We start from the raw sequence: 27,410 nt of genomic DNA, 5'->3' as shown, positions 1-27,410 counted from the left end.
CACGAGGGTTGAGAGGCACAGGGTCAGCGGCAGAGCAGACCACCACAATGGCAGATGATAGGGACTGGACCAGGCTTATTCCCCTTCCGCTTCAAATTCCCCAGATGAAAACATGGGCTTGTTGTAGTACCCTATAGCAACAGAAATAGGTGAAGACAAACTTAGGGAAAATACATTTGGTCCTTGTTACTGATCAGTGTTAAATCTCCATGGATTTGACACTCTGACAGGACAACCTTGGTAAGACCATCCAACCAGGTAAGGATGTTTCAGTTGGGTTGAAAGCAAAGGTGGTTCAGTGGTATACTGAGGCCATCCTCTGGACAGATGAGGTATTACATGGGGCATGCAACGATTAGTTACCGGAGTGTAAGTCCAGTTCTATGAGTGGAGCGGAGCCCCACAGGGGAGCTCTGCTCCTATTGGTTTACCCTCTGCCCTAAGGCAGCATCAGCCTGAGACAAAATTATGTACACACCTGCAGCCAATAGGAGTACAGGTGTCCCTATAAGAGGGGATGCCTCCCCTCAATCTGCCTCCCGAGATATTTATCTTCAGCGAGACTAGAGAGGGTCGGCAGGGCCTTCGCAAGTCCCTATGGGGCTCCGCTCCACTCATAGAACTGGAGTTACACTGCAACTAATCGTTCTATATCGTGGAGCTCCGCCTCAGGGGAGCTCTGCTCCTATTGGTTTAAGGCGGAGCGTAGCGCTCCCAAAATGTACTCCCTGCCGAGCCCAACACTTCCCATCGAAACGAAAAAGGTCAGGCCTAGCAATGGCTGCGACCAAGTCCCGCAGTACTGCAACTAAAAACCCATACGAGGCGTCACAATATACCGCGTCATCGGTTAAAGACCCGCCCCACCTAGTCCAATGGCAATGCCAATGACTAGTGGGCAGATCACCAGAATAGAAGCCATACTACTCTGTACTAGCAGATAGATGTGCCTCAATATCCTGTGAAAACACTACCGACCACTAATGGAATGACACAAAGTGTCACTCTACATTGTGAACGCGGTAGACCGCCTCACTCACTCAATGGAATCCCAAAGATTAGTGGGCAGGAACAAAACATGGGTCATACTAAACTGAACAAGCAGATAGATGACCTCACATTCTGTCAATCAACGCATGCCTCTACTGTACTGAACCTGTCAGTCAGGAGTCATGCCACAAAATATGTTTTCTTATCCAAAGCGGACCTGATGGAAACCTTGTCCATAGTCCTGCTTTTTTTTCTCTTCCTAGCTCAAGATCTCCCTTCAGCTATGCTGAGTACAGACCGAGCCAAAGAGTTAGAAAACACATCTGTCAAAAACACGTCTCCCTAACCAAAGCGGACCTGATGGAAACCTGTGTCCACAGTCCTGCTTCTCTTCTCTTTCTTGCTCAAGATCTCCCTTCAGCCACGCTGAGTACAGATCGAGCCAGAGAGTTAAAAGACATATCTAAGAGATAGAAACGGATAAATGGAGACGGCGTCGACCATGATGCTGCTCTACAGATATCCTCTACCCCTGTTCCTCTGAAAAGGGCAGTAGAAGCCGCTACTCCACGAGTGGAGTGAGCTCTGATACCCTGAGGCAATTGCCGCCCCGCTGCCTCATAAGCTGTCTCAATGCCTTCACAAAGCCAGTGAGACCACCGCTGTTTTGAAAGTGGTCTACCTAGTGCAGCCGCACCGTGACACACAAACAACTGAGGCGATGACCTAATCGCTGCTGTGCGCTCGACGTAACACGCCCAAACGCTGCACGGGCACAGGCGATGGAGCTTTTCTCACTCCTCTCTCTATGAGGAGGAGGAGAAAAAGCCCACAGCTCCACGGTCTGTGACCTATATGAACTCTTAACAACCTTCGGCACAAATGCCGGGTTAGGACGTAACACTGCTCTGCTCAGGTCACCATTGATGGCCAGGCAGTCAGGTCTCGTCGAAAGAGCACACAAATCACTGACCCGCTTAGCTGTAGTCAAAGCGAGCAACAGTGCTGTCTTAATAGACAGCATCTTGAGGGGTATTTGATTCAATGGCTTGAACGGCGACTTACATAGCGCCCGAGTACCAAAGCCAAATCCCACTGAGGAAGCGTGACTCTAGGTGTTGGCCTAAGTCGCCGCGTTCCTAATAGGAAGCGTTTCACTAGAGGGTGGCTAAAGACATTGTCTCTGCCAAACCCCTCATGACAAGCTGAAATCGCTTCTGCAAACACCCTAATAGTGGCAGGCGATTTTTGCTTATCAAACATGAGCTGTAGAAAAGAGAGAATACTCTCCACCTGACAGCTCATGGGGTCTACACCTTGTGTGACACACCATCGTGAAAACACGTTCCATCTACTGGCATACATCTTAGAAGTGGAACTGGCACGTGAACCCTGTATGGTCCTGATCACTGCATCAGATAACCCACGGCGCTCTAGCCTGTCCCTCTCAGCAGCCAGGCCTTCAGTGGTTGGCCGATTATGGGCAATTTCCCTATCGTGCCTCCCGCCTGAGACAATGCGTCCCCGTCGATGTGGAATTGGCCAAGGTGGCGCAATCAACATCTGACTCATCTCCGCAAACCAAGGAGCCCCCGGGCGATCGGGCGCTATCAGTATCACTGACAGCCCCCTGACCTCACCCTGGCTAGCAGTGGGAGAATGCAGGACAGCGGAGGGAATGCATACAGGAGAACTCTCGGCCACGGTTGGTGCGCAAAGGCGTCCCTTCCCAGTGGCGGTTCGTCCTGTTCCCTCAGAGAGAACCACAGAGGACATTGCGCGTTCACGCGTGACGCGAATAGGGTCCACCTCGGCTCTCCGAATTGTTCCCAAATCTGGAGAACAATGTCCGGATGCAGACACCACTCGTCGTCTCGAGGACCCCCTCTTGACATGAGGTCTGCTCCTACGTTCAAGTAGCCCGGAATGTGTGCTGCTCTCAATGAGCGAAGGTGCTCGTGAGCCCACAGCCACAATTCCTCTGCCGCCCGATGGAGAGCAGGAGACCTGACTCCTCCCTGGCGATTTATGTGAGCTACTGTGGTCCGGTTGTCTGACCAGACCAGCACATCGCAACCCCTAAGGGTAGACGCGAAGTGGGTCAGAACCAGTCTAACCGTTTCCAACTCCAAGAGGTTGATATGACGACCTGATTGAGGCCACACACCTCCTATCGCTTGGGTCTGACATGTCCCTCCCCATCCCGTCAGGGACGCATCCGTGAATACTGGGATGTGAGAGGACACCTTTCCTATCGGGACTCCCGCGTGAGAACGCCGGGTTTCTCCAATAGTTCAGATCTGCACTGAGCGAGAGGGGAACCACCACCAACCGATGACGTTGACGCAATGGGTCTAGTCTTGGTTGGGCGAACCATCGCTGCATCCTGCGCATATGCAGGAGTCCCAGCGGAACCACAGAGTGGGCTGACGACATGAGACCCAAAAGTGACATGATCGACAGCGCCGTCACCGTGTGATTCGGACTGACACTTCCTCAGGGCTAGCAACAAGGCTACCCCTTCCGGGGTCCGAAATTCGAGCCCTCATCCTCACAGTGTCTAACTGTATCCCCAGGTAGACAATCTGATGAGTGGGCCAGGGCGCGCTCTTTTTCCAATTCACAGCAAACCCCAGACTTGTGAGATGCATCACTGTCTGTGTTGTGTGAGTGATCGCCAGCTCTGCTGACGGGGCGAGAACCAGTAGATCGTCCAGGTAGGCTAGTAGCCGTATTCCCTGACGACGCAACGGTTCCAATGCCGCCTCCACACACTTGGAAAATGTGCGAGGTGCCAGGGCGTACCCAAATGGCATCCTCGTGTATTCGTACGCCACCCCCTTGAAAGGCGAACCGCAGAAACTTCCTGTGACGCCGGCTGAACCGGCACATGAAAGTACGCGTCCTTTAGGTCTATGCTCGTACAAAAGTCCCCTCTCTGGACACATTCCAGCAGACGTTTTGTCGTTAGCATTCGGAAGGGCCGTTTGGTTATGCTCTGTTGAGAATGCGTAAGTCCAAAATTGGCCTCACTCCCCCGTCTTTTTGGGCACTAGGAAATAAGGTGAATATAGCCCTTTGTTCCTTTGCTCCCGGGGAACTACTGTCACCGCCTCCTTCGCCAAAAAGTGCCGTAATCTCTGTCATCAGAGCGGCCACTTTGTCTGGCGTTTCATCACCGTCTCCACCACTCCCTGAACGGGGGTGGGGTCCGGTGGAATTGGAGAGCATAACCCTTCTGCAACGTCTGTTCTAGCCAGCGTGAGAGGGTGCAGCTTCTTCGCCACTGCCAGCAATGCAGAGAAAGCGGCTGAGCACGAAGCTGTGGTGCATCCAGTAGGAAGGACCTGTATTCCTCTATGGCCCTTGCCGCCGCTGTTCTCCAACACTGAGGTGGTGGAACAGCCCAAGGCGGGCCTCCCAAGAAAGGGAGAGGAAACATTAGTGCGTTCTGAACCAAAAGGGGGGGCAGAAACGTCAGTTAAACCTGTAACCGTCGTATTCCTGTCCCCCGTGAACGCAACGTGGGTCTGAATTGCACTGACCGAGGCCACAGCCTGCGACAGGGCACCATCCCCAGCAAGCGATTGCGTCATCGTAGGTGACTGCAAACCGTTATTAGAGCCACTCACTACAATACTCCTCGAAGTCTGTAATATGAGGTCTCTATGAGGTAACACAAGGCGGCGCCTTGATACCGTCTTTCCCTTCACCTTCTGTGTGTGTTCAACTCTGCACCTCTGGTGGGTTGAGTCACGCTCAGTGTGGTGAGTATTAGCGCGTTCAAAGGAAAGTGGGGGCGCCGATACACTGGGCACCTTCGTGACCGTGGTAATCGGGCCCTCCGTGAACGCAGCATGGGTCTGAATCGCACTAACCGAGACCTTAGTCTGCGATAGTGCGCCATCCCCAACTAGCGGCTGCGTCATCATGTCTCCTGACTGAGACTGCAGCCTGCTATGAGAGGCACTCACTACAGTACTCCTTGGAGTCTGTAATGTAGGTCTCTTTGAGATAAACCAAGACGGCGTCTAGGTATTATTCCTCCTTTCACCTCCTGTGTGCGTTCAGCTCTGCACCTCTGGTGGGCTGAACTACACTCAGTGTGGTGAGCCTGGGCGCGTTCAGAAAGGGGTGGGGGCGCCCGATACACTGGGCACCTTCGTGACCGTGGTAATCGGGCCCTTCTTGAACGCAGCATGGGTCTGGGTCGTACTAACAGAGACCTTAGTCTGTGATAGTGCGCCATCCCCAATGTGGTTATTATCAGCGCGTTTCTGAGAGAAACGGGGCGCCGATACGTTGGTTACGCCCGTAACCGTAGTAATCAGGCCCTCCGTGAACGCAGCACGGGTCTGAACTGCACTGACTGAGGCGTTAGCCTGAGACAGAGCGCCGTCCCGAATAGCGGTCGCGTCATCATGCCATTATCTGGCTGAGACTGCAGCCTGCTATGTGAGACACTCACTACAGCACTCCTAGGAGTCTGTAAAGTGAGGTCTTTATAAGGTACACTTAATACCTTTTATATACCTGCCTTATGTGTGCGTTCAGCAACGCACCATGGTGGGCTGAGCTGCACTCATAGTGGTAAGAGAGAGGCGAGAGTGAGGAAGGTCGAACGCTCTCGGATGTATTATGGAAAAGGGGCTCTTTTTTGACAGTGTCAAGTAGAGCCAACTCTTTATTACACACATCAACAAAAAACATTCTCCTCCATACACTCAACGGTAGGGTGGGGGGGGGGACAGTGGGCTCGGTCACAGCAGGCGCTGCGCCGTCTTCCGTTCTCTCCCCCTCGCCTGTCATAAACGGCGTCTCTTCTGGCCGCCCTTCGGGTGATGCCAGGATGACGCTTTAATGACCTCTCTCGCCGGCACCTCTGGCGCTGCAGGGGGGGGGAGGGGCGAGGCCCGCTCCCTTGCTGCTGGAGGCCGCCGTCTGACGCCAAGCTGTAGCGAGAGTAACGGCCGCCCTTCATCATATCCACTTCCGGGTTGGAGGGAATGGGGGGCAGCTTAATCTCCCGCTGTTTAGCAGCCCACTCAATGAGACCTGAGAATTCAGAGCACAGAGAGGCTGTGGCGTCATCATCCAGGGATGTAATGACCTCACAATTTCCTGAAGGAAAAGGGGTGTTAAACATCTGGGTCAGTGTAATGAATTGTTCCAATAGAATATTCATTTCTTCCCCAATAGCCCTGTCATCTCCTGAGTCAGCGCCTTCAGATGATGCCTCAGAAGCTGAGACTAACACTGATAGCACATCCTCAAGAGGAATATCCTCCCTAAAAATGCCCAACGCTGCTTCCACTCCTTCAAAAAAGGAGGGCGCAGCTGGCGCATAGTAGGGGATTAATGAGGCCGTCCCTGGCGTGCTGTGTCCCTCGACCCACGAAACATATGTCGGGGGGTGGGTGACAGCCGCCAAGGGGAACAGCGACATTGAGCTCTGAAAAGAGCTTTTGTTAAATACTTACCCTATGGATAAGCTTGGTGTGCTCATTGTAGGACGACGTCGATGAACTGGAAAATCGACGGCGTTTTCTTCGTCCTGAGTCTTCTCTTCGTCTCTTCTTGGCTTCTTCAGTCTAGTCCAGTCGCTGAAGATAAAGGGAGGCAGATTGAGGGGAGGCATCCCCTCTTATAGGGACACCTGTACTCCTATTGGCTGCAGGTGTGTGCATAATTTTGTCTCAGGCTGATGCTGCCTTAGGGCAGAGGGTAAACCAATAGGAGCAGAGCTCCCCTATGGGGCGGAGCTCCACGATATAGAACTGGTAGATTTTCAAGTAGAGACCAATTATTTATATATACAAAAGGGCGCTCTGTGTTGAAGCCACCGTGCCTACATCTTGGCCCTCCCTCACCGGTGACAAAAATACTTAGGAAGCTATAGAAATGCATTTATTATGTCTACATTCGTTTTTGCCACATGTATTCTATTACAGACACTTTAATGCATACTTTTAAATTATATTATGGGAACTAAACATAAAAATAAAAAATGAAAAAAATATAAAAACATTTTTTAGAGATTACTAATTTTACTGTCCCAACTATAACCAAAAAAATACTTCAATACATGTAACTTTGTCCTTGAAACATTTAATTGAAATACTGTAGAATTCCATTCATTCCTATGGAGGACTGCTCCTACTGGGGAGTGTCAATATGGCTGACCGGTGGCTTCAAAGCCTCTCTATGGCGAATACATACCATCAACAATGCAGGGTTTATATAAATCACTGGTAGAGACATAATTGGTCATCACTAGTTACCACAGCCACAAGGTCAAAAACCCTGCCTATTTCTAAAATGTATCTTCTTAAAATGTGATTTTAAACCTAAACCTAACCTTAACCATAACTTTAACCACACTGGTAACCTTATGCCTACCCCTAATCTTAAATTAGGACCAACAAGCACATTTTTGTCTTGATAAATGTTTACGATATACCCAATTTTGACTTTGTGGCTGTGCTATCTAACCGACATAAATGGCCAATTGCAAATGAACAGAATGTAGTGCTGTTCTACGCAATGGGCTTGCTCGAATTCCAGCCGACAGTGTAGGCGGCTGCTGACTGACTGATCTACAAATCACCAGGCATCACAACTACTCATTAGGTGTGTTGGAGCGGATCAGTTTAGCTAAATCGATGACCATCGTTATTCACTAGTGCTGAGCGATTAACCAACATTTCTGGGGGGTTTCGGTTATTAAACAACTAATTGACCGACGTCGGTTCATTTAGTTTGTTTTTTATGTGAGCCCAACACCCCGTTTCTCTATAGAGAATTCAAAAAATTCATGAGAGAAATCAAGTCAAGGGTCGTGTTTGAGTGGTAAGGCAAATTCAACCGACTGTAGATGAAAGTTGTCAAATTGCGTCAATTCGAATCTGGTATAAGGAACAAAAGAGGTTAACACACGTCTTTTAAGATATACTAGTATTTTAATTAATGCAAACACTTGAATGGTAAATATGATGTTCGTATATACGGGCCCACTGAAACACCATGCAGGGCAGACAGAGAACTGAGCTATTCTTATAAGTTCTTCTTTAAATACTCTGACAGAGATAGTTCCCGCTCCCTGCTGGGCCTGTCAGAATAGAGGCTGGGTGTGGTTAAAATTTATCCAACCTATCATTGGCGCCCAGGCTGGTCCCAGCCCCTTGGCGCTTCACTGTTGCCGGGCATTAGTTGTTATCTTTACAACTTGTCTCGAGTCAGCAACCTCAGACATAGTTTGTTCTTCTTCATTGTAGCAGTACACATGTCCTTGAGCAGTTTAACAAAGAGGCAGTGTGTGTGTGTGTGAGTCACAAGTCTGTCTCAGCCTACCCCCTAACGGTTCCTCACATTAATCACAGCTTGTTATGTTAAACAATCTATATCAGTACAGCACAAACCTATTATGTTTAATCATTAATGTATTCTTTCTAAGCTAGGCATCACATCTAGTTGTAAGAAAATAGATCCCAACAAAGTCAAGGAGTGAAGTTGGGGGAGGTGCATCTGCGACAGCCGAAAGTCGGACACTGAGGCGGTTTTCCAACAGCAAGGCTCAGATCAACATGACAGTGTTGCCATCGTTTATAAAAGTTTTTCTTTATAATGTCGAAATAAACATGGCTCCAACCCCCATATCACAAACTCACAAACTGAAATCATATGTGTGTACAGGGATAGAGACAGTTCGTGAAAGTATGCCTTATCTACTTTGAAGAACTAGGAAAATGATTTTGTCAGACAGCTCTGCAGCATACTTAGGCAGGCTAGATAAGTAGGATAACTAAAGACAGTACAGTATGGGGAGCACAGAGATAACGTTAGATGGTTGTCTGTCTGGCAGGCTGGCTGCTACTGCCTGAGCAGAGATGAGATGATGACTTTAAGGAATTAAAAATAATAAAGTAATCAAATACAAACTAAGTAATATACACAACTGAAATACTTTATTATTTCATAGTAATTTACTGTTGTTCTATTGATGTCTACCCAATGTGGACCTGACAGAGACAATGGAATATTTTCAATGTTTTGCCAATTGGATGTTCACTATTTTTGGCTTTGGAATTTTCATGAAAAAGCTCTAAAATCATTTCATAAATCATTTAATGTTAAAAAAAAATATCGAAACAGAAATCGAAAACTGTGATATTTTTTAAATAATTGAACAGAAATCGAACCGACCTCAAAAAGCACTAATCGCTCATTACTATTGGTCACCGCCTTTCAAAGTGTTGGATAATGGGGATAAAAATTGTCTGACTTGCGCCTACATGTCGACTGCATGAACTTTACAAAAACCATGTGATCAAAGGTCATGCAGTTTTTGATGAAGTCACCTCAGAGAATGATAGAGGGGGGAATAAGTAGATCAGAGCCAGCTGTTTGTTATTGGGCAGTTTCCTATTGAAAACAATTGTCAAGGTTCCTGTCTCTGTAAGTTGGCGTTCCCTCTCACGCGAGAGAGGGAACGCCCATTTACACAGACAGGAACCTTGATCATTTTTGGTAAACGGCCTTGATAATTAATGGTAAATGGCCTTTATGTGACAACTTCATTATACACCATCTTTGCCATTACCACCGGATTTCTTAAAACGCTATGAACTGGAGATTAGGCCTAGGCTACATGCATGCACGTCCCACTGGGCACAGACCAATGATGTATATAAACCCTGGATTGCTAATTCTATGTATTGGCCATTGAGAGGCTCTGAAGCCATCGGTTAGCCATATTGGCACTTCCCAGTAGGAGCAGTCCTCCATTGGAATGAATGAAATTCTACAGTATCTCAATTAAATGTTTCAAGGACAAAATTACATGTATTTAAGTATGTATTGTTGTAGTGGGGACAGTAACATTAGTCATTAAAAAAAAGTATACTTTAAGGAAAAAAAGTTATATATATTTTTTCATTTATTTGTTTGTTTAGCTCACATAATATAATTTTAAAGTATGCATTAAGGTGCATGTAATAAAATAAATGTGGCAAAAACAAATGTAGACATAATAAATGCATTTCTATAGCTTCAAAAATATGTTTTACAATGGTCAGGCCAAGATCGAGGCACGGTGGCTTCAACACAGCGCCCCCTATCGGTGATCACCTATCAGTGATCAGTGATCTAGTGGTTTACATTTGGTTGAGTTGTCAACTAATGTGAATTCTAATAAAAAAGCATGAGCTGGCGCACACCCAGAGAACATCACTTAGTGTAGTGGTGCTGGCCAACGGAGAATAAACTGTAAACTATAAAAACAAATAAAGAGAGTTGCACACTCTATGTATAAACTCCCAGTAATTAATTGGGTAAAAAACCACCAACGTTTCGGCATCATTTACCCTATAAATTACTGGGAGTTTATACATAGAGTGTGTGACTCTATTTATTTGTTTTTATAATTAATGTGAATTCAAAATGAAATCAACAAGAAGGTTAAAGTTGGGTGAAAAAAATACGTAAACCCCAATTAGTGTCCCACTTTGATTCAACGTCATCACATAGATTTTGGGGGTTGAAATGACGTGGAAACAACGTGGATTCAACTATTTTTCGCCCGGCGGGGTGTTTTTGTAAGGGGGCGTTCTGCTGCCCATTCGTACTCAGACGAGGCAACGCATCAACCAATGGCGAATTCCTGCTGCTGGTTCACGCTGGGTTCATCGCAGAAAAATGTGTCCCAGCAGTCAAAAATATTGGCCTTGTTCGAGAGCATCAAAACGACTGCAGGCGACTGCCGACTGACTGATCTACAAATCACCTTGCATCAGAAACTATCTGGGCATTCTGGACTCGTTTCAGGGGTCAATATCTTGAACTGTTGCCATACTAGGTGTTCACTTATCAAACACTACAATCTTATCTGGTAAACTATGACAGTCAATGGCAATGTTTTAATGGTGTAATGTTTATTCTGTGTCATTCAAACCAGCTGATATGGAACCAGCTGATATGGGTGCATTCCAAATGGCACCCTATTCCCTATATAGTGCACTACTTTTGACCAGAGCCCTAAGGGTGCCATTTGGAATGCAAACATGTTCTGATATAATCATTTTTTCATACGTATGTTATTGTGAAGAGAAAACTATTTCAGGAGAACTTGGGATTAATTTAATTGGTGGAACACTGCAATGTTCTACAGACAGATATTGTAGCATGGAGAGAACCATATCCAATCTGTACACTCTGTTTCTATCTGCAGCGTTATGCAATGTTAGGCTAGCCAGCATTGAGATGGCCTAAGCTAAGTACACCCCTGTCTTTCTCTCTGTGTGTGTGTGTGTGTGTGTATGGGGGGGGGGGGATTCTGTTAAAAACATTATTAACAAAACAAGTAAACACAATACATTAATATTACTCCCATCCAACACAGTGCACTCAATTTCTAAAACCCATCCACAGTCACGTTTTCTAACCTTTGCCCTTCTCATTTCAGGAGGCCCTCTCTCCACAAAAGCATGGCGTTTCTATGGTTACTGCCAACTCTGCCTTAACTCTACCTCCTCCTTGTAATGCTGATCAAATCAGCACAGGTCTTGATTTTAGAAGACCGGGCCAGGTCCAAATGAATGCACATGAGAGAGAGAGAGAGAGATTAAATGGGTTGATAACTCAGGTATGTGGATAGAGCCAAAGACAACTGTCTGTGTTTTGTTCTTGTTGGTTTATTCATTGTTTGTTACACTTACACCATTCTTCTATGAGAAATTCCATCATTTGGTGTTTTGTTGATGGTGGTGGAAAACGCTGTCTGAGGCGCCGCTCCAGAATCTCCCATACAGTGAGAGAAAAAAGTATTTGATCCCCTGCTGATTTTGTACGTTTGCCCACTGACAAAGAAATGATCAGTCTATAATTTTAATGGTAGGTTTATTTGAACAGTGAGAGACAGAATAACAACAACAAAAAATGCAGAAAAACGCATGTCAAAAATGTTATAAATTGATTTGGGAAATATGTATTTGACCCCCTCTCAATCAGAAAGATTTCTGGCTCCCAGGTGTTTTTTATACAGGTAACGAGCTGAGATTAGGAGCACACTCTTAAAGGGAGTGCTCCTAATCTCAGTTTGTTACCTGTATAAAAGACACCTGTCCACAGAAGCAATCAATCAATCAGATTCCAAACTCTCCACCATGGCCAAGACCAAAGAGCTCTCCAAGGATGTCAGGGACAAGATAGTAGACCTACACAAGGCTGGAATGGGCTACAAGACCATCGCCAAACAGCTTGGTGAGAAGGTGACAACAGTTGGTGCGATTATTCGCAAATGGAAGAAACACAAAATAACTGTCAATCTCCCTCTGCCTGGGGCTCCATGCAAGATCTCACCTCGTGGAGTTGCAATGATCATGAGAACAGTGAGGAATCAGCCCAGAACTACACGGGAGGATCGTGTCAGTGATCTCAAGGCAGCTGGGACCATAGTCACCAAGAAAACAATTGGTAACACACTACGCCGTGAAGGACTGAAATCCTGCAGCGCCCGCAAGGTCCCCCTGCTCAAGAAAGCACTTATACATGCCCGTCTGAAGTTTGTCAATGAACATCTGAATGATTCAGAGGAGAACTGGGTGAAAGTGTTGTGGTCAGATGAGACCAAAATGGAGCTCTTTGGCATCAACTCAACTCACCGTGTTTGGAGGAGGAGGAATGCAGCCTATGACCCCAAGAACACCATCCCCACCGTCAAACATGGAGGAGGAAACATTATGCTTTGGGGGTGTTTTTCTGCTAAGGGGACAGGATAACTTCACCGCATCAAAGGGACGATGGACGGGGCCATGTACCGTCAAATCTTGGGTGAGATTCTCCTTCCCTCAGCCAGGGCATTGAAAATGGGTCGTGGATGGGTATTCCAGCATGACAATGACCCAAAACACACGGCCAAGGCAACAAAGGAGTGGCTCAAGAAGAAGCACATTAAGGTCCTGGAGTGGCCTAGCCAGTCTCCAGACCTTAATCCCATAGAAAATCTGTGGAGGGAGCTGAACGTTCGAGTTGCCAAACGTCAGCCTCTGTGATTGCCAACAAGGGTTTTGCCACCAAGTACTAAGTCATGTTTTGCAGATGGGTCAAATACTTATTTCCCTCATTAAAATGCAAATCAATTCATAACATTTTTGACATGAGTTTTTCTGGATTTTTTTTGTTGTTATTCTGATTCTCACTGTTCAAATAAACCTACCATTAAAATTATAGACTGATCATTTCTTTGTCAGTGGGCAAACGTACAAAATCAGCAGGGGATCAAATACTTTTTTCCCTCACTGTAAGTGTTCAGTTGGGTTGAGATTTGGTGACTGAGACTGCCATGGTATATGGCTTATATATTTTTCACACTAATCAAAGCATTCAGTGACCATTCGTGCACTGTGGATGGGGGCATTGTCATCCTATGGGGCATAGCCATGGTAGCCATAATAATGGCCTGCCCAGTCTTTTATAAATGACCCTAAGCATGATGGGATGTTAATTGCTTAATTAACTCAGGAACCACACCTGTGTGGAAGCACCTGCGTTCAATATACTTTGTCCCTCATTTACTCAAGTGTTTCCCTTATTTTGGCAGTTACCTGTACATTATCCTCTTCTTCTGTGTGCGATTTTAAAATAATCAGTTCAGGAACATGCATCTGATGTATTAGAAGCAATTATTGGAACAATGATTGTGTTAAAAAATATATATTTACACAAAGATTGCCATTTTTCCATTCACTATAATGGGGGACCCTGTTTTCTGCTAAGAATGCCTGCAGTACCGTGATTGGCCTTGAACTTCCGTGGCTTCAATGAGAGGTGGCAGGCGTTCTCCCCTGGTATGTGGTCAGTTGTTATATTGAGAAGTGTCAAATAAATGAAGGTACTTACTTACAAGTGATATGCAGGCTATATTATGTTTAATCTTAGGTACCTTCATTTATGTTGTTTACAGAACTGTCCAGTAGTAGGCATGGTGTAGGCCTGTTCAAAGCACTGAATATCTGAATTCTGTGATTTTGATATTGTGGTATTGTCACGACTTCCGCCGAAGTTGGTGCCTCTCCTTGTGCGGGCGGCTATCGGCGGTCATCGTCACCAGCTTTCTAGCTGCCACCGATCTACGTTTCTGTTTTACATTTGTTTTGTCTTGTTTGTACACACCTGGTTCCCATTGCATTATGATTATTTCCCTATTTAACCCTCTGGTTCCCACATGGTTTTGTGCGTGTTTGTTCATTGTGTTGTGTCATACACTTTTGTGAGCTGGTGTGTTTTCCCTGCGTGGAAATTAGTGTTTGTTTTTTCAGAGTAAAGTACGTTGTGTACTCAGTTCTGTGTCCTGCGCCTGACTCCGTCCTACCGCTGCACATTTGACACATGACAGGTATCTGGATCAAAATGATCCTATCCGATTATTTTCTGAAAAAACGGCTCAAAAACAGCCAGATCGATCTGATCCTGGATTGCAAAAAATACTATTAGGCTGCGTTTAGACAGCCAGCCCAATTCTGATATTTTTTCCACTAATTGGTCTTTTGCCCAATCACATCAGATCCTTTTTAACATCAGATATTTTTTAGAGCTGATCTGATTGGTCAAAATAACAATTTAGTGGGCAAAAAAATCAGAATCAGGTTTTACAGAATCAGGATTAATCTGATTTAGATTAAACATTTTGAAAAACCAAGCCCAGGTGATAATCTGGTGGCCATTAATGGTTGCAATTTTATGGTCGTATCTCCATGACCATTGTGTCCCATTGGAGTCAAAATTAAAATAAAAGCAGCATGTCTTGTCTACTGACTTTAGTACATAGAACGTATGTGTGTGTGATCATTATTCTGCAATGATCATGGAAATGAAATAAATGAAATGAAATAAATATATAGGAAATATATTCATATTTCTCATTATTAATATGTATATTGTATATTGTCTGACTGTAAGTCGCTTTGGATAAAAGCGTCTGCTAAATGGCATATTATTATTACAGTGGGGAAAAAAAATATTTAGTCAGCCACCAATTGTGCAAGTTCTCCCACTTAAAAAGATGAGAGAGGCCTGTAATTTTCATCATAGGTACACGTCAACTATGACAGACAAAATTAGGAAAAATCACATTGTAGGATTTTTTATGAATTTATTTGCAAATTATGGTGGAAAATAAGTATTTGGTCAATAACAAAAGTTTATCAATACTTTGTTATATACCCTCTGTTGGCAATGACACAGGTCAAACGTTTTCTGTAAGTCTTCACAAGGTTTTCACACACTGTTGCTGGTATTTTGGCCCATTCCTCCATGCAGATCTCCTCTAGAGCAGTGATGTTCTGGGGCTGTCGCTGGGCAACACAGACTTTCAACTCCCTCCAAAGATTTTCTATGGGGTTGAGATCTGGAGACTGGCTAGGCCACTCTAGGACCTTGAAATGCTTCTTATGAAGCCACTCCTTCGTTAACCGGGCGGTGTGTTTGGGATCATTGTCATGCTGAAAGACCCAGCCACGTTTCATCTTCAATGCCCTTGCTGATGGAAGGAGGTTTTCACTCAAAATCTCACAATACATGGCCCCATTCATTCTTTCCTTTACACAGATCAGTCGTCCTGGTCCCTTTGCAGAAAAACAGCCCCAAAGCATGATGTTTCCACCCCCATGCTTCACAGTAGGTATGGTGTTCTTTGGATGCAAAACGACAAGTTTAGTTTTTACCAAAAACTTCTATTTTGGTTTCATCTGACCATATGACATTCTCCCAATCCTCTTCTGGATCATCCAAATGCACTCTAGCAAACATCAGACGGGCCTGGACATGTACTGGCTTAAGCAGGGGGACACGTCTGGCACTGCAGGATTTGAGTCCCTGGCGGCGTAGTGTGTTACTGATGGTAGGCTTTGTTACTTTGGTCCCAGCTCTCTGCAGGTCATTCACTAGGTCCCCCCTTGTGGTTCTGGGATTTTTGCTCACCGTTCTTGTGATCATTTTGACCCCACGGGGTGAGATCTTGCGTGGAGCCCCAGATCGAGGGAGATTATCAGTGGTCTTGTATGTCTTCCATTTCCTAATAATTGCTCCCACAGTTGATTTCTTCAAACCAAGCTGCTTACCTATTGCAGATTCAGTCTTCCCAGCCTGGTGCAGGTCTACAATTTTGTTTCTGGTGTCCTTTGACAGCTCTTTGGTCTTGGCCATAGTGGAGTTTGGAGTGTGACTGTTTGAGGTTGTGGACAGGTGTCTTTTATACTGATAACATGTTCAAACAGGTGCCATTAATACAGGTAACGAGTGGAGGACAGAGGAGCCTCTTAAAGAATGTATTTTTTATTTTTAAAGAAGAAGTTACAGGTCTGTGAGAGACAGAAATATTGCTTGTTTGTAGGTGACCAAATACTTATTTTCCACCATAATTTGCAAATAAATTCATTAAAAATCCTACAATGTGATTTTCTGGATTTTTTTTCCTCAATTTGTCTGTCATAGTTGACGTGTACCTATGATGAAAATTACAGGCCTCTCTCATCTTTTTAAGTGGGAGAACTTGCACAATTGGTGGCTGACTAAATAATTTTTCCCCCCACTGTATATCCCCCACTTTCACAAAATGTACTTGCCTGCTTGCAATGCAACACTTCAACCACTAGATATTGTGCATACGCATGGTCTAAAGTTTGCAGAGAGTTAAGCACATTCTCACATCAAATTCAGTTTTTATTAGTGCTTTTTTATATATATTTTGGGGGATCTTTTGTATACGCTATGTTTATAAATGAGGCCCTGTAGATGTGTCAAATGACTCAAGATGTGCCTAGGTAGCGTGCATGCCCCAGATATCAGAAAGCAAAACTTTAATTAAATGTCATGAAAGAACTAGAAACATTCAGTGTTGTGGTAGCTACTCTGAAAATATAGGTTAACAATTACTTCACACTGGAAGATTAAGCTACACTAAAGCTACTGTTAAGAAAAAATATAGTTTACTTAACTAAATTACTTTGAAAAAGTAGTTCACTACATCCAAACTACTCCGTGAAACATAATCATATGTAGGCTAAATCTGAAATGTCAAAGACTACATATCATAAGAACAGATCACTTTGGGGTTATATGTTAATACAATCTGTAATTTAGCATATTAAACACAAAAACGATGTCCACGTGTGAATTAGGCAGGTCTGATAACAAAAACAAGAAAGGAAATTAGGCTATTGCCTATTTCACCTATATTTTATTTTATTTTAGCAAAGGAAGTAGTGTGTAGTTCCAGTAGTTAGCTACACCACTACATGTCAACAAGTAATTAACTATTGAAAACACTACCTAGATTTCAATTGAGTTAAACTACCACCAAGCTACTGCAAAATATAGTTAAATTACCAGTTGAACAACATGTAGTTCACTTTTCCTCAAAACTGGAAACTTTTACTGTTCTAGAGTCATGACATTTTCTCCCCTGAGAAATACCAAATTGTGTACATTTCAAGGGTTGGTGTGGGGATAGTCGACACTATCTTTGGGTACGTGGGTTACGTGGGTTTCGTGGCGTTTGATAGTAAAGTTGAGAGGGGTGGAGCTGAGAGGGGGTGGGGCACAGTGCTCGGGGGGCTTCATCAAAGGACCCAAAATGTTACTAGGCAAGCTGGTTTCCAGCCACAAAGTCAATATTGGCTATATCGTAAAAGTTTATGCACACAAAAATGTGCTTTTTGGTCTTAATTTAAGGTGAGGTATACGGTTAGCAGTGTGGTTAAGGTTAGGTTTAAAATCTGATTTTTAAAACAGAAATAGTATAAATGGGCGGGGTTTATGAATTTGTGGCTGTGGTAACTAGTGACGACCTTGTCACTTGCTCCTACGTTAGTTAGGACGTTGGGAACGTGCCAGATCATCTGATTGGTCGGTAGCCATATGTGGGAGGAGTGTTTACTCGGTTATTTATTTAGCTAGTTCCATTGTATTGTTGCCTTTAGTGTATTACGGCTGGGCAGACGTAGCGCTCAGAGCGCTAGCACTTCTTTTATTTCTTCTTTCATTTCTTCTTTCACTGTAAACACATTTTAAAATGTCCTTTACGTCTTCTCATAACAACTCGCTGGACGACAGTTTCTCTCCCTCCCCACAGGACGACCTGGGTTCTCAACGGTTGTCCTGGGGGAATCTGGTGCAGAAACTAACCGTACTCAAGAGGATCAATCAACGGTTGGCAGACAAAGATCATTGCAGTTGGAACAGTGAAACTGGTGAGTGTTTGTTTAGCACTTCAGCCTTTTGCCTTACTGAGTGAGGAGTAGCGTATATTGGGTGGTTGTCCCACTAGCTATCATAAGTTGAATGCACCAATTTGTAAGTCGCTCTGGATAAGAGCGTCTACTAAATGACTAAAATGTAAAATGTACTGTCTTTACTTTATTAAGGATTGCTACAAAGTTGCAAAATAGTGTATCACACAAAAGCTATGCAGCAATAGTCAGTCTAATATTGATTCCAAAACAGATTTAGAAGTACAACACTTTTTTTATTGGGATCAATAGTTGCTTATCCATAGGCTTCATATAAAAAAGTTAATCCCAAATCGATTGTTACAGTACTGTACAGTACACTGAAAGAAAAGTAGCCTTATCGTTTTCTTTTCTGTTCCAGGATCAGTCACAGACATGTCCATGATATCAGAGTCCGAAAGTGGTCTCTTCTACAGCCCGTTGGAGGAATCTGTCTGTGCCCAGGTTGTAAAGACCATTGTCGAGAGCCTCTCCGACGCTACAAACACTGTCCTGTGCTGCTCCAAACTGGTCCTACCAGATCCTCTCCTGCACAACATCAGTCGGGAACTTCTCCATCTGGCTGCTAGTGAGCCTTGCGGCCTCAAGGGGGCGCTCATTGATCTGTGTGTGGAGCAGGGGGACCAACAAGGGGAATTGGGGGGGAAACTGTGTAGTGTGGAGCAGATAGCCGTTGACCATAACCTGGTTCCTACCTTCCATCTCACCCTCGTGCTACGGCCAGAGGTGGGGGGGTTCTGGCCCAAGGTGCAGAGGCTCTTTGGGGGCCGGGTGGCTGTGTCCCCCCAGAGGCAGAGTGGGAGACACACACTCAGGCTCAGTACCGGGTTCAGGGCTATCAAAAGAAAGCTGTATAGTTCAGGAGAGCTGCTCATTGAAGAGTGCTGACCTGGCCAGAGCTATGGGTGTTTTGTAGTAGATATCAGACCTGGGTCTAATAATACACATCTGAAATACTTTGATATACTTAGTATGATGCACTTTGTTTGGTTTGCCCGGTACAGTGGAACCAATGTAATGGTCCCAAAAGTGTAAATCAAGCGCACTTCAATACTTTGACTCTGGTCTGATGTATATAATATTGTCTATGACTGGACTGAAGAAAACACTACACAGAGAAGCCTTGTATGGCTCTGTGTGATAGCAGAAGTGAATTCAGCTATTCCAATGTGGTCACCAATGTATGTAAAGAAAACTCACTCTACTTCTGAGGGTGTGTAGTGACATTGAATAGTCAAATTCTGAAGAAGATACTCAAGATTTTGCAACAATGTTTACCATGTTGCAGTTTTATAAATGCAAAAATGTATTGAATGTCTTCTAGGGAACACATCTTATGGCAGCTTTTCCACATCAATTGATGTGGGGACAATCGAATGTAAGATATGGGCATTAAGAAAATGCAAAACTGCTGTTTTTGAACCATGGATTTTATTAGACGGTCTTTATTTGATACTCAAATATTCACCTGAACTGCTTTTTGTACTTCCAAGAACTTGAAACTGTGGAACTAAAATAAACCATTAAAAAAAAAATGCCATGTGAAATATTTTGTTAATGGATCATGAGTCTGTAATAAAATACAACCACAATAGGTCATAAATATAATGATAAAAAGACATTTGTTTTATTTTAGCAATCATTTTTAATACTCGGCTCAATAATCTACCGGGCTTCAAGCAAATCTACAGGGTACATTCAATTATCAGCTACATAATTCCATCTAGCCTGTGTTATATAAATGTATAGTGCCTATATAGGTATTAACTATAAATGTTATACAAAAATTGGCTCATGTCTATCCTGAAAGGCCTTGAGTTGGTTCTTCTAAATATTTATCAAAGCATAATTGGGAAAGAGCTTTTAATAGTATCATTCAAAAATACATTTAATCTCTTTTTCCAAAAAAACATGACGCCCTTCTAGTTTTCTGCCAGCCTTGAAGACACTAGTGTTTGTGATTAAACCAGCCATCACCTTGTCCGTTTGTTTCACAGTTCCACAGGAAGTTAAATCTGTGTGCAGAGAGAGGGCTTCCCCCCACAGGCCATATGTCTGCAACCCACCATATGGATCGAAGGCAGTTTCTCTCGCTCTTGAATTGCTGCTCCAATTTTTGTGTGGGCTTGAGTAGAGCGTTGTCTATTGATTGCTTCATTCGATTCAAGTACCAAATAATCTGAGGGAAAAAATAAGTATGGAGCAATTAATAAAACATCAAATGGATCTCCAACAACAGAACCTTTCTGATTGAGGTTTAAATCAGAGCAGATGGGCAACAAGTCATGCAAGCACACATCTAATATGGTAATCATGGGCATTTATCAGTAGCATTTTATATGACATTGAGATACATTGGTTAATAAAAGATATTGGAACTGTGTAAACATTCATTTTTTGTTTCACTTCCACGGCTCTGTAAAGTTGAACTGGTTGCTGATTGCTCATTTGGGAATGTTCTGGGAGCCTAACCTACTCAAACAGTTTAAATTAAATGGGAAGCCCATCCACTGTCAATGATCCATCAGCAGGCAATTAAGGGCATTTTCACACAGTTCTGAGCTATAGTATTTTTTTCATTTGGTCCGGTTGGTTTCAAATTGCCTAAACCAGAAAAAAAACTAATTTATTGTCACATAGGTGCAGTGAAATGTGTTGTTTTACAGGGTCAGCCATAGTAGTAAGGCGCCCCTGGAGCAAATTAGGGTTAAGTGCCTTGCTCAAGAGCACATCAACATATTTTTTCCTCCTTGTCAGCTCGGGTATTCGAACCAGCGACCTTTAGGTTACTGGCCCAACGCTCTAACTGCTAGGTTACCTACCGTGTTCATTATTAAAAAATTTATTGGAGAAAAATGCTCACGCTAAGTAAGTATATTAAGTTGAGAGCATGTGAGAACATCTGCGAGAGGGTTTTGTGCATGCAGGATCAGTCATGTATGCTTTTTTTTACATAATAGCATAGGTTAACAGGAAGGATAAACCAATATCACGATATGCCTTGCTCATATCGATATCAAACAATATCGAAGTCAAAACAGTATCAAGCGATATTGATATAATATTTTTCCAGTTTTATTAGTCGTATGTACGGGATACACCATCCAACGAAATGCTTACTTGCAGGTTCCTTCTCAACAATGCAACAACAATAAGAAATAATAAAATAATACGAACACAAAGTAAATGTCTCAGTAGAATAGAATAAACATGTTAGCATCAGTATAATACAGGAAGGCACACTTTATAGTCCAATATTTACATGTGTTTTAGGGAAGGGGGGATTGGGGGGCAAGTGTTTAAATTGTGCAGTATTTAGCAATCATAATAAGAGTCTGGTAACAGCCGTTGTGATGTGTGTGTAGCATTAATGTATGTCTGTGGGAATTTTCAATATTGGTGCCCACCATTACAACGTGCCCTTCTGTATGTCTGTGGGTTCTTATCCCTGTATCGTGATCTGAATCTCCGACAGTCGTGAGCAGCTAGGCGTTCCCATCCGCTGAGCCCTTTGGAACAAGTCAGAGTCTCCGAAATAACAAGCACGGTACAGCAAGCCTTCCTCTGGAAGACAAAAACACACAAAAATGTATATATAAATATAATTATGCACTTTATCAAAAAAAGTATCCAACTTCAGCATTACTTCACTGCATTGGCCTGGCCTGGTGACGCATCCACCATAGTTGCTGGACTCATGTTGGAGAAGACAATGTGAAAGGAAAATATCCTAGCCAGTACAGAACAGTAGGCATAGTGTGAAAAGGGTTGCGTTAACGTTGGGCTGTAACTTACTCTGTTGCTTCTCATTCCAGCAGTTGTTGCTGAGGTTGGAGATGTAGTCTTCCTCCACACTCCTCAGGTCTTTTCCAGAATATTGCTCAGTGAAGCTAGCTCCTACGTAGTAAGGCACCTTCAGGGTCTGTGTCTGCCTCCGGTGGATGTGGCCCGTACCCCTGCAGCGCAGCACAGGAAGTGATAAAACAGGATATGAGAGTGTGACAAACAGGGGTGGTTCAACTTCCTGAGTGACATCACGTCAAAGAATTACTTGTAATTCTGAGGGTTACGAGCACAATAAAAGCTAACCGTTTATAATTTCATGTTGTAATAACTGATACCCTCAGATGTAATAAATTATGTGATGAAGTCATAACTAGAGATGCTTTGTAGAGGTGGTTCAATCAATCTTCTTTTTCACACTGACCCAACTAAAACCTTTCAGATTTCCTTGTGACAAAACCAACATTTCATCTATTCTGAAGCTGTGACCCCAATCTGATAATGCTGGGTCACGACCCACCATGTCTGTCAAACACTGCTATTATAAGTAAGTAGCAGAGGTGTATAAAAGTGTGTATAACTATGTTATAAGTGAGTTGTAGAAGTGTTAGTGTGTAAAGGAGGACAGTGAGACTCACGAGCGGTGGTTTAAACTGTAGGGGGGAGGGGTCACCATCATCTGGCTGAGGGTGGAGATGAAGATTAAGATGAGGATGGGCATTAGCTGGACAAACAGGAAAGAGAGAGATAAGAGTCAACCCTGCTCCAGCACTCCCCAGCTGAATTCCAAACGGACTCCTAGCCCCTACTCCTTCTTTTAAGTGCTTCTGCAGATCAGAAAGGATTGACAGAACCTCGACCTGCCTGACAGAGGGTAAGATGGAACACATACTGTACATTACAGAATAAAGGTCTGACTATTAGCGTGGTCAACATTCTGATTCTCGGAGCACAACAACCTACATTCTGCCTTGAAATAAATGAGGACATAAGAAATACATTGATCAACTACCTACATAATTTACAGATTTCACTCACTTTCCTCTGTCTCCTCACTGGTCTACGCTGACCAAAGTGCTCTCTGAGAACCTCTGGTCTACCAGTCAGAGCTACAGAAGGTCTCTAGGTTTAAGTGTTAAGGGTCCATTTGGAATTCACCACACACACACGTCACAGAAAAGGCTAGATAACTAGCCACTAATCTAAGTTTGACTATTGTCATGGTTAATACCCTTCATTCTGTCATGAAGTGAGGACTTAAGAAATGCATCCATTGATCAACAAAAACGAGTGTACGGATTTCACTTACATCCTGCTGTTCTCTCCTTTCTGGTCCTGCTCTACGCTGATGGCCAAAGTGCATTCCGCCATTTCTGTAAACATGTACATTACCCGGAAGAGAGCAGAACATACAGTATAGAACAACAATTAGCATCCAAACATCCAGGCCAGAAGAACATAATTGAGACCACCTTTTGTCCACAACCAAGATTGTGTTGTTTAGGGCATGCAACCACATTTTTTTCAAAATGTTTTGCCAACGAAAACAAAAATGTGCTTTTCTTATTGGGCAAATCCAGAAAGTCTCTCCCTGTTTCAGTCAGTTTTCGTCCACTTGGTGCCAAATAAATAATACGACCCAACTCACGTGATGGGAAGCCTCCTCCAAAGAACATGTTGAAGAGGTCCTCGGACGAGATGTCAGCTTCAAAGTCATGGCGCTGGTGCCTGTGCTGTTGTCTGGTAGGTTGCGCTCTCTCCTCACCATACTGGTCATACTGACTCCGCTTCACTGTGTTACTCAGCACAGCGTATGCATTGCCAATGGCTGGGGAACACAAAAAACACAGTAACTTCAGTTAGGCTTAAAAACATACTTTTCCATGATGGTATACTTTAGATTCTGCATTAGCAAGCGGTGAAATTTAAACTGCTAGAACATCTGAAAAGAGAAGCAAGGCACTCTTCATACAATTCATTAAAATGCCTTTATTTGTATGGCATGTTCAAGGGAACCAAGATTTAAACTCCCACGCGTTTTGGCTGCATGTCCTTTGTCAGGGATTACGAAAGTAAAAGCAAGCGATAAAAATTTTAACTGCTTGAACATCTGAAAAGTTACCTTGAAATGCCTCTGTGGCTCCTGGAGCCTGATTTTTAAATCGGGGTGGAATTTCAGGGCCAACTTCCTGTGGGACTTCTTCAGGTCCTCCTCCCCGACATCCTTTTCCACTCCTGGAATCTCATAGTAGTCTTTACAACTCTTTATTCTACACACATGGTATTGGAGGAGCACAGAGAGAGTTAGCAAGTCAGTGAAGGAAAATAATTTGTCGCGCAATAAGCAGGAAAACAAACAATTAACCATGCAGCAGTATCGCAGGTTGTCTAAATCATTCAAAAGTAGCTAGGGCTGTTAAAACGTATTTTAGATTGCAATTATTGTCAAGTATACAAAGTAGACGTTTCCCTTAAACACAGATCTAGCATCATTTAATCAACCCCAATCCTGATTCCAGACCTTAACCATTAGAGGGTATAAACAAATACTGGACCAATGGTTAGAGGGTTCTCCTTCTGGCTCCGTTAAACATAACTAAAGACAGACATACTTTTTAACAGCATCCAGCTGATCTGATGTGTATGGTTTAGATAAGTCAGTGGCACTGTCGCCCGGCGATGATCGAGCCTCGTCTCCATGGCTACGGTGTCTCACTGCAGAACCATCACCATTCATTGGCGTCTCGTCTTCATGCGGTGGTTTCCCATTATGTTCAATTGACTCTAGTAAACCTAGGACGATCGGAATAGCTCACGATACAGCTGCAGATGATACGTGATAACGTTGGCATGTCACCGCAGCCATTACTTACACTTCCCCCCACAACTACGGAGATTGCCAGACGTGCAAGTACAGTAGGGCCTAACGTTACACGTTATCGTGTAACTATATGTAACGTTACAGCAATATTAGTGACAGAGTTACCACCAGTGCCATCTGTGTCAGCATATCGCAAGCAAGAAAGCTAGTAGAAGTAGCTAGCCTAGTTACTAGCTAGCTTGCGCATTAATGTACTGTATGCTAGCGCCTAATGCCGCGTCCGTGTGCTAGTCGGAACTAGGACACTCGGAAATGTCCGACTTGTAAACTATTTGAATGCGACACAACCAGTTACAACCAGTTAGGAAGTCTGAAATGTCCGAGTTCCGACTAGTACGTAAACGCGGCATAAATTAGGGGAAGGGTGGGCGCTTGGGTTCTCAAACGCTTGATGGTTAGCAAGCTAACAAGTTGGTAAACGACAAGTATTTGTGCCAGTGTGACTAGCGTTGGCTAAAAACAGTAAAACTAAGTTACGGCGGGTTTTATCAACAAGATAAATCAATCAACATACCACAATAAATAGTAGTTGTTGATAACAAACTGAACGCACTAACGTTAGCTAAGGACTAGTTACCTGACATGAAATAGCTAACGTTACTGTTCGCATAAAACTAGATAATCAATCAACGTACTTTTGGCCTGATCGGTTGGAAACAAACGCTGTGCTTTTTCTACAAACCTCCTAGCTTTGTCTGGTTGGTTATTACAGAGTGCATTGATAGAAATCTTTACGCACCGTTCAGCTTCGTCCTTATTTGAGTCCATCGCGATAGCGGAAAGGTCAGAACTGTTTACTCGCTACTTGTCGCACTATGATGACGTTGCCGGGAAGGTAAACGTTGGAACGTAAATAATACGTATTATCTGTGTCAAGACATCAGTAGGTTTATAATTGAACAGGGAAGCCAAGATGGTGTAGCTGTGAGAGGGAGTGTTTTCTCGCTTGTCCAAGCAATTCAAATCAAATCAAGTGTTTAGCAGATGTTATTGCGGGTGTAGCGAAATGCTTGTGCTTCTAGCTCCGACAGTGCAGTAATATCTAACAAGTAATATCTAACAATTTCACTACATATAGCCAATACATACAAATCTAAGTAATGAATGGAATTAAGAATATATACATATATGGACGAGCAATGATTGAGTGGCATGGACTAAGATACAGTAGGATATTACAGAATACAGTATATATATATTTGAGATGAGTAATGCAAGATATGTAAACATTATTCAAGTGACAAGTGTTCCATTTCTTAAAGTGGCCAGTGATTTCAATAGGCAGCAGCAGCCTCTAATGTGCTAGTGATGGCTATTTAACAGTCTGATGGCCTTGAGATAGAAGCTGGTTTTCAGTCTCTCGGTCTCAGCTTTGATGCACCTGTACTGACCTCGCCTTATGGATGATAGGTGGGTGAACAGGGAGTGGCTCGGGTGGTTGATGTCCTTGATGAGCTTTTTGGCACTGTTGCGCCTTCTTCACTACACTGTCTGCGTGGGTGGACCATTTCAGTTTGTCAGTTATGTGTACAACAAGGAACTTGAAGCTTTCCACCTTCTCCACTGCGGTCCCGTCAATGTGAATAGGGGAGTGCACCCTCTGCTGTTTCCTGAAGTCCACGATCATCTCCTTTGTTTTGTTGATGTTGAGTGAGAGGTTATTTTCCTGGCACCACACTCCCAGAGCCCTCACCTCCTCCCTGTAGGCTGTCTCGTCATTGTTGGTAATCAAGCCTACTACTATTGTGTCGTCTGCAAACTTGATGATTGAGTTGGAGGCGTGCTTGGCCACGCAGTCATGGGTGAACAGGGAGTATAGGAGGGGGCTGAGCACGTACACTTGAGGGGCCCCAGTGTTGAGGATCAGCGAAGTGTAGATGTTGTTTCCTACCTTCACCACCTGGGGGCGGCCCGTCAGGGTTAGGTGGTTAACTATATCTTGTTTTAGCTACATATGGCAAGTTTAGAGTTTGTTTTTGTCAAATTGAATGGGAAGAACACGACAGAAAGACAACAGAAGACGGAATATCCAAGCCTCACAGAAGACGTCAGGCATGCTAGCTAGTGACGATGAGAGCCAGAGCAGCATGGATACACAAGGTGCCGCGAGCTCAAGCAAGAGAAAGAACAAGACGGACCAGGACGAGATCCTTGCAACCTCTTTACCTCAGACCCCAATTAAAAATCCACCCGAAAAGAAAGTGAAAGAGGACATTTCCATGTCTGAACTTTTCTCTGCAATCCAGACCCTGACTACTAAACAAGATGCCACGTTCTCCAAAGTGTCTATCATAGAGCGGGCTACCGAAGAAACATCAAAGAAGATTGATAATTTGTCAGACTGTCCGTCAGCTTCACACGGTTGTGAGCGAGAACAAGAAAATATAACGTTCCTAGAGAACGAGGTGAAGAAACTGCAATCCCACAATAATGAGCTGTGTGATAATGTAGCTGAACTTCAACGGTACTCTCGC

The 27,410-nt window shown here is 43.9% G+C and overlaps 1 protein-coding gene and 1 pseudogene across 1 annotated transcript; one reads left to right on the top strand and one right to left on the bottom strand.

The window, feature by feature from the left end:
• The first annotated feature begins 17,935 nt into the window (after positions 1-17,935).
• Positions 17,936-20,447, top strand: LOC121553283 (DNA damage-inducible transcript 4 protein-like). Its single transcript, XM_041866308.2, has 2 exons — positions 17,936-18,233; positions 18,634-20,447. The coding sequence occupies exons 1-2, from the start codon at positions 18,056-18,058 to the stop codon at positions 19,158-19,160; spliced, it is 705 nt and encodes a 234-aa protein (XP_041722242.1). The 5' UTR covers positions 17,936-18,055; the 3' UTR covers positions 19,161-20,447.
• On the bottom strand, positions 19,876-26,105 carry LOC121553282 (annotated as a pseudogene).
• Positions 26,106-27,410: the final 1,305 nt, after the last annotated feature.

This window comes from Coregonus clupeaformis, chromosome 37 (assembly GCF_020615455.1).
Source record: "Coregonus clupeaformis isolate EN_2021a chromosome 37, ASM2061545v1, whole genome shotgun sequence".
Classification (NCBI taxonomy): Eukaryota; Metazoa; Chordata; class Actinopteri; order Salmoniformes; family Salmonidae; genus Coregonus; species Coregonus clupeaformis.
Note: the sequence above shows the minus strand (reverse complement) of the source record. Positions and strands in the feature narration are given on the sequence as shown.

Bases quoted from the DNA above. Each gene is read 5' to 3' on its own strand.
- LOC121553283 (XM_041866308.2), top strand. From the start codon at position 18,056: ATGTCCTTTACGTCTTCTCATAACAACTCGCTGGACGACAGTTTCTCT. The intron at 18,234-18,633 runs GTGAGTGTTTGT...TTTCTGTTCCAG, and splicing joins CAGTTGGAACAGTGAAACTG to GATCAGTCACAGACATGTCC.